The 8,381-nt window shown below is 44.3% G+C and overlaps 1 protein-coding gene across 1 annotated transcript; it reads right to left on the bottom strand.

Annotated features, from left to right (window-relative positions):
* Positions 1 to 7,131: 7,131 nt before the first annotated feature.
* On the bottom strand, positions 7,132 to 8,070 carry LOC134202658 (dolichol-phosphate mannosyltransferase subunit 3-like). Its single transcript, XM_062677684.1, has 2 exons — positions 7,785 to 8,070; positions 7,132 to 7,351 (listed from the first exon to the last, which is right to left on the bottom strand). Exons 1-2 carry the CDS (start codon positions 7,932 to 7,934, stop codon positions 7,217 to 7,219), a joined length of 285 nt encoding a protein of 94 aa, XP_062533668.1. The 5' UTR covers positions 7,935 to 8,070; the 3' UTR covers positions 7,132 to 7,216.
* Positions 8,071 to 8,381: the final 311 nt, after the last annotated feature.

Here is an 8,381-nt window from a genome sequence, read left to right as displayed (position 1 = left end):
GTGGTAAGAGACAATTACTGTTGAGGGTGCCCAGGTACCCCACAGGCTCCGTTAAAGGCCTAGCTCATTATTTCACCCCCCTGGCCATGCATCCCCTCGGCACGGGTCGCTTAACGCCTTGGGATTAGGGGTTAGGGACGATGGTCCCTTTGGTCCGCCCACTCACTCTAGCTGATGTCAGAAGGACAGTGCTCAGGCTGCACTACCAGCTAAGTACAAACCCCTGAGCTGGCGTGGAAGCGTGAGATTGGAACATGTGAGGACCAGAGCTGTGTAGGTCGCTCCTTCCCAGATGTCAACTCACCATTTCGCATCCCTCCGCAGACGCATGGCCGTCACTGAAGTGACTACAAAGCATAGACCTGAAGGATGCTAGTGCCAAGCCGGAACTGCAAAAGAAGAAGGCAACTGAGATCCACCGGGAGGAGATCGAGCAGGTTGCCGACCCTTAGGAACGGCGGAAAACAGTTCCTCCACCACAAAGAATTACCGAAAGCCGCAAAATCTGCGACAGAGGAAGCCAATTACCGGCGGCAAGTGCACGTGGCGCTAATATTGACTCTGAGCAGTGTCTTTTTATTTTATTACCAGACTAAGGCCGAAGTGGCCTGTGCGGTATATAAGAGTCTTCTCCATTCAGCTCGGTCCATGGCTAAACGTCGCCAACCACGTAGTCTGCGGAGGGTCCGCAAATCTTACTCCACCTGATCGATCCATAATGCCCATCCATCCATCCACCTGATCCATGCCCATAATGCCCGAGAACCATTTTCACCACAGTCTTCCAATTTTCGCGGTGTGAACGATGAATGGTTCTCCCAACAGCTGATGCAACTCGTGGTACATTCGCCTCCTCCACGTACCGTCCGCCATCTGCACCCCACCATAGATGGTACGCAACGTTGGTCCTCCACGAGCATCGTCCAGGTCTCGTGTTCGTAGAGAACTACCGGTCTAATAAGCGTTTTGTAGATTGTCAGTTTGGTACGGCGGCGAACTCTATTCGATCGGAGCGTTTTGCGGAGTCCAAAGTACGCACGATTTCCTGCCATGATTCGTCTCTGAATTTCTCTGCTAGTATCGTTATCGGAGGTTACCAGTTAGCCCAAGTACACGAATTCTTCAACCACCTCGATTTCGTCACCACCAATACAAACTCGTGGTGGGTGGCTTACGTTGTCCTCTCTTGAGCCTCTTCCTATCATTTACTTCGTCTTCGACTAGTCCAATCCGTTTAGCTTCGCTTTTCAGTCTGATGGAGGCTTCCTTCACCCTCTCGAAGTTACGTGCCATAATATCAATGTCGTCGGCGGAATCAAATAGCTGGACGGACTTCGTAAAAATCGTACCACTCGTGTCAATCCCTGCCCTTCGCAATGTTGAAAAGCAGACACGAAAGCCCATCACCTTGCCGTAACCCTCTGCGGGTTTCGAAGGGACTCGAGAATGCCCCTGAAACTCGAACTACGCACATCACCCAATCCATCGTCGCCTTGATCAACCTTATCAGTTTATCCGGAAATCCGTTTTCGTGCATTAGCTGCCATAGCTGGTCCCGATCGATTGTATCATATGCGGCTTTGAAGTCGATGAATAGATGATGTGTGGGCACGTTGTATTCGCGGCATTTCTGCAGTACTTGGCGAATGGCGAACACCTGGTCCGTGGTGGAGCGTTCGCCCATAAAACCCGCCTGGTACTGCCCCACAAACTCTCTTACAATTGGTGTTAGTCGGCGGCATAAAATTTGGGAGAGTACCTTGTAGGCGGCGTTCAGTAATGTGATTGCGCGGTAGTTGCTACAATCCAGCTTATCGCTTTTTTTGTAAATGGGACACACGACACCTTACATCCACTCCTGCGGCAAAAGTTCCCCCTCCCAAATATTGGCAATGACCCAGTGCAGCGCTCTAGCCATTGCCTCACCACGTGTTTAAATAGCTCTCCTGGTAGTTGGTCAACCCCAGGGGCTTTGTTGTTCTTCAGCCGGCCAATCTCCTCCTGGATTTCCTGGAGATCCGGAACCAGTACAATTATGTCCTGCGCGCGTTCTCCCAGATCCATCACCATACCGCCATCTTTGTCTGCCACATCGCCATTCAGGTGCTCTTCGTTGTGCTGCCGCCACCTTTGGATCACCTCACGCTCGTTTGTAAGAAGGTTCCCGTTTGTGTCCTTACAAATATCGAGCTGTAGCACGTGGCCCTTATGTGAACGGTTTAACTTCTCATAGAACTTTCGTGTGCTATTAGCGCGGTACAGTTGCTCCGTCTCTTCACGGTCTTGATCTTCCTGCTGGCGCTTTTTCCTCTGAAAAATCGAGTTTTGTCTGTTCCGCGCCCGTTTGTATCCTGCCTCGTTCGCCTCCGTACAGTGTTGCAGCAATCTCGCCCTTGCTGCATTCTTCTCCTCAACTAACTGCTCACATTTGCCGTCATACCAGTCGTTTCTCTGATCCCGGGCCACCGTGTCAAGTGCAGCGGTGCTATAATGGCAGATCGAATATCTCTACATCCATCTTCATGAGAAGTTTTCGCCTAGCTGCTCTTCCGTTGGGAGTGCCACTTCCAGCTGCTGCGCGTTGTCTTGGGCTAGTCCACCGCCTTGTAGCCGCCCAATGTTTAGCCGCGGCGGACGACTCAGACGCGTGTCGTACACCATCGAGAGTTTTGAGCGCAGGCATACTGCGTCGTGGTCGGATTCAATATTCGCTCTGCGGTAAGTGTGGATGTTCTTGAAGTCAGAGAGAAATTTACCGTCGATAAGAACGTGGTCGATTTGGTTTTCCGTTTCTTGGTTAGGTGATATTCATGTGGCCTTGTAGATATTCTTGCGGGGTAAGAAAGTGCTTCGGACTTCCGTTCCGCAGTGGACTGCAAAGTTTATGCATCGTTGGCCATTGTCGTTCGATACGGTATGCAGACTATCAGGTCCGATGACCGGTCTATACATTTCCTCCCTCCCTACCTGAGCGTTCATGTCACCGATGACGATTTTGACGTCCCGCAGTGGGCATCCGTCGTATGTCTCCTCCAGCTGTGCATAGAACGCTTCTTTTTCGTCGTCGGGTCTCCCTTCGTGTGGAGAGTGCACGTTGATGATGCTATACTTCAAGAAATGGCCTTTTATCCTCAGCTTGCACTTCCTTGCGTTGATTGGCTGCCTCCCAATCACGCGTTGGTACATCTACCTACGCAGATGGTACTACAGCTTTGGTAGAAGATAGCCGCTCGATGCCCACTTTTCCACACTTTCTGTCCTGTCCAGCAGATTTCCTGCAGCGCTACGACGTCGAAGTTGCGGGGATGTAATTCATCGTAAATTATCCTGTCGACACCTGCGAAGCCTAGCGACTTGCAGTTTCATGTTCCAAGCTTCCAATCGTGATCCTTTATTCGTCGCCTAGATCGTTGCTGATTGTATCGAGTCGTATTATCTTCTATGTCGTTCGTAATGGTTGTTTTTAAAGGCGGCTTTTTGGGCCTGCGCAAACCTCCTGTCTCGTCGAAGGGGCCGTCGTGTTAGATCTGTTTAGCGTCCCACCTAACACCACACACACACGGTCGCTTTGGCGGAGCCTATTTGCGGATACATGCAGCTTTTTACAGAGGTTTAACAGTCAATGTTTAACTGTCAAACCCACCACATCCACCATAACTCGCAAATGGCCTGGGGAAGGATCGTCAAGCCCTTGGACTTAGTCCCTGCTGCCCACCTGAAAATTTGTCAGGAGCCTTTTTTAGCATAAGAGTTGTGATTCTGGGCAAACCGGTTGAATTTTTGATACTTTTTGAAAACATGAAGAGGTCTAATGTACAGCGCTGGTACAACACTGCTATAAATTTTCATAATTCTGGATAAACAGAGGAGAGCTTTTTCCTTATTCGACTCTGGAGCAGTTGTCACGGTCTTTTATAATCTCCGCGTAAACCCCTCAAGTATCGGTACATCCTTAGTGGTTTCGATTTCTTAGTTTACTATAGTGGCACCGGGGAAAAACGAAGTCAATAGCGGTGAAGTCACGAAAAAGTTTCTAACTCATTGGCAAAGGCAGCGGATCCTATCCGTAAAGTGACAAGTGCAAAATTATTCCGAAATCTTAGCGTTTTACGGGGCGAAAAATCACTTTGTTCAATTTTTTTTTGGCATTTAAGCATAGTTTAATTTTATTGAACTTAGGCTGATACAAATATTTGAAAACAATTATGCCCCATCCACCCCCCGCCCCGTCGGTTTTTTGCCCAAAAATAATATTTTGAGTGGCCAGTAACAAAAAATTCGGATAATTTTGAGGATTTTTAAAACATTCTTTAACAAATCCGAGGAGTTTTTGATTGTTTTCATTTAAATGTGGTTTCTTTCGAACCGAAGCTCCTGGCACCGGCCGTCCGGCAGTAGCCGCTAAGTTGCGAAGGCCGACGGAGGTTTTTCGTAGCTTAGTTGGTTAAAGCACCAGTCTAACGTACTGTAAGGTCACGGGTTCGAGTCCCATTGAAAGGAAAGTGGTTACATTTTCCAAATCAATATCTTCCACATATTGTGGATATTCACATATGAGTTTTCACAGCATTGTAAATTAATGTCCAAGTCGGGCGGTTTAATCCCCGGAAATAGGCTTTGATTGAACTGAACGAGAGGGAGCTTAAGTGGATACTTGCGTTCACACTGCTGTGTCGCCGGCTAACGGTTCTGGCAGCACACACTGGACGGATGGTCGCTCGCCGGTGGCACGATCGAAGCCAAGCACGTTGTTGGTGTTCGCGCCGCACTCAACCCTGCAACGGCAGCGTCTGTGTTGGTGGAGGCGCACGATGGATGATGATGGTGATGGGACTGTCGGCGTGGACGATGATGCTTGCGCCTGGTGACGATGGACACCGATTAAATGCAAAATTAAGCGTTGTTTTGTTGAATTCGACAAAAACTCGAATGGGTACTTAATCAATTAAGCACCACTTCCACTCAAGCACTTCGATTCACGAGATGATCGGTAAAAAATCTGTACTTGGAAAAAAAAACCGAAAAAGAAACGAACTGTCTCGCACGGATGCTCGACTTGGAATGTTTTAGTGATTTTATATATTGTTTTTCTCGTTCCTTTCCTACTTTGTGTTTCTAATTAAGTTCTTCCTGTGTTTCACGTTCTACCAAAACTATTACTACTGCTATAACCTCTCACACTTCTTTTCTTCTTATTATTATTATTCTTCTTCTTCTTCTCCTTCTTCTTCTTCTTCTTCTTCTTCTTCTTCAATGGCTCTACATTCCAACTGGAACTTGGCCTGCTTTTCAACTTCTATTAGCATTTCCTCAGTTATTAATTGAAAGCTTTTCTATGCCCGCCATTGCATGAGTATGTATCTTGTGTGGCAAGTACAATGAATACACTATGCCCAGGGGGTCGATAATGTTCCCAACCCGAAAACATCCTACACCGGACCGAGAATCGAACTCGCCATCTCCGGATTGGCAATCCTCGCAAGGCTACTGGAGACCAAACCTCCCACACTAACAATTCCAAAACCTCCCGTGGCACCTATGAGAATTCTCTGCATCTTTCTTAAATAGTCCAAATAGTCCAACTAATCATCCTTCCCCTTCCTCAGCATTCGCAAGGATGTGGCCAGGACAGATCTGAACTATTGGAGAGTGCATTGCTTCCATCTAAGAGATAGTGGTTAATCCCAAATCAATATCTGTGGTAACGGATGAAAGTGATGCTACTCTCATACCACCTACGAATTTGTGCGAATTGCTCAATGCTAATGCTAATACTGTAAGCCGTAAGAAACAAACATTTGCTTCTTTATTGAAGATTTGAGATTGTCATGCCATTTCCGAATGAACAAAGTCAAGGATAATGAATGAAACAACCAGATCTCGCGCTTAGTTTCATAGGGGCGTAACTGTATTGATCGATTTCTCTTAATCGATATTTTGTTAATAGCTCAATTGTTTCGTAAGCTACAACCGTGATTATTGATTCTGGTGCAAGAAACAATCATCTTTATCACACCAAACCATTAAATCATCGACAAACTAGCGCAATTCGGTACAATAATAAAAATAAAACATCGACGAAGAGAAATCGATCTATACAGTTACGCCTCTATGAAACTAATGCGAGAGATGTTTATTTTGGGAGGTGACGTTTTATTCCATATTGCAAATGAGCTCTTCCCTACAGATAAATGGTTGGAGGATGTGTCCTATGACATGTTAGCTCAAAAACTTAAGGTGAGACTTGATAAAAACAACTCTGTGGCTTCAATAAATATCAAGAATTCATTTTGTGATTCGGCAAATCAGGATCATTCACATAACTGGCGTAGATTTCTCTCACAACAATTTAGGTACCAAGACGCATCTGCTTGTTCATCTCATCGACGAAAGAAAATGTATGGCAACAAATGGGCGGTAGACCAGCAACGACACGTGCGAAAAAGCCAACTTGTCCAAACGTCTGGATAATTTAAAGGAATTGAATAATAGTGATCAAAGTGATTCCGTATTGGAGTGTATGGATGTTACTTTCATCGACAATTTTAGTAATTCCTGTTTGCTAAATGTCTCGATAAAAAACAATTCGACACAAATGGAAATCGGCAGTGGATTTTCGACAGCTGTTCCAAATTTCAACCCACCGTTATGTAAAAGGTTTAATCAATTGTTTGTGATCATAGTTCCAGGGCAAAAATGTGTGGTGAGGTTGAAATTACAAAAAAAAACTGAAATAAGACAGACTCTGAAACAGAAATTCTTGGCGAGATCTGCTTTTCATCACATAACAATTTAAAGCTCTGTATGTCTACACTTGTAATCCTAACTGAAAGCTTTACTCCACGTAAGGCACGTTTTATCTTATTTGGAGAATTAAACTCAAATTCATAGTCTCATTTGTAGAATTAAACAAGTGACAGTTCGAAAATAAAAAAAAATCACCCGATCATGAATCTGGTGCTGGTGCTACCCAGCAATTCCAATGAAAAATTATTCGATATCTGTCAAAAGTAATCATGCTCTGCGAGCAGGGTTATTCGATAATTATTGAAATGTCACTTTTAAGTTTAATTTTAGCTTAATTTTCCAAGCCCTAATAAAAAAAATGAAATTAGAAATAAAACGCCAAAGTCAATTATTAAAACAATATAAATGCTATTAATTTGATGATTGACATATGATTTACTTTTATAAATTACTCAACTATCTCTTAAAATTAATCACTGAGTACCATTCCTTTACTCCGCAAATCCTTCTTCGCTTCCTTGATCTGTTCCAGAAGTTCCTTAGCTGCTTCCTCACAATTGTTGAAGGTAAACGTTCGGTACAATACAACGGTGGCAGAGTAAAGCTGGAAATAAAGTTTGGTTGTTACTTCTGGTGCACGATACAATCATCCTTTATCACATCATACCATAAAATCTTCAGCAAACTGTCGCATTTCTCTACATTAATATATTCTACCAATGGATGTTAGATTTTCTTACAATTCTGTGTGAGAACCTACCAAAATCTATATAAGAACTGAGGATTTACGAAATTGATAGATTATAATACAAATATTGTACAGGACCTACAATTTTGCAAACTTTTCTAACGATACCTGTTTAAGAAGAAGCTAATCTCTAGCACAAGGATCTAACAATTTTGCCTATACTTAGTTCGTTATAATACAAAATTGTAAGAAAATCTCACATCCGGGAGTAATAACTTGGCAAAAAAAATCATCAATTCACGTCGTTATGATACTTAGCGCGAGACATATTAGTATGAGTATTACTTACTCCAAAAATCACCAACAGAATCAGCGGAGAGAGTTGAATCTCGAACATATACTGGTCGAAAACCTGATGCTGCACCTGACGACACACGATGGCAAAGTACACTCCAAAGAACGCGGCGGCCGCCGCTAACCACTCCATCAGCTTAGTCATTTTAATCAAATCAAGGATCAAAATCCACTATCCAACCACCGTAAATCCTATTTTAATGAAGCCGGTTTAACTACGAAGCTATGCGAACCGAGGGACCTCAAATTTGTTTGTTTTGATTAATTACACGGTGTCACTGTTGACGTGGTGGTTGTCAAGCGAACAGAAACGGGGAAACAAGTTTCATGAGACGACCGCTAGGTGCACCGCACACTCGAGTGTTCGTATGTAGATGTCAGCACAGGCACTTATGGTGCGTTCATTCATTTATGGCAAGACAGTTTGGCGGGAAATCTTTGTGAGAATTAAATAATGCAACATGCTAAACGCCGGCTTGAGATTTCCAATTAGAAATTAGATTCATTAGAACCGAATAACCAAACTATTCAGCTGACGAAAAACCCGTCAAAATCATTAGTAACAACAAAGTGAACTCATCTGGGAAATTGT

This window comes from Armigeres subalbatus, unplaced genomic scaffold (genome assembly GCF_024139115.2).
Source record: "Armigeres subalbatus isolate Guangzhou_Male unplaced genomic scaffold, GZ_Asu_2 Contig1329, whole genome shotgun sequence".
NCBI classification, from domain to species: Eukaryota; Metazoa; Arthropoda; class Insecta; order Diptera; family Culicidae; genus Armigeres; species Armigeres subalbatus.
The sequence above is the reverse complement of the archived record's forward strand: the minus strand, read 5'-3'. Positions and strand labels throughout refer to the sequence as shown.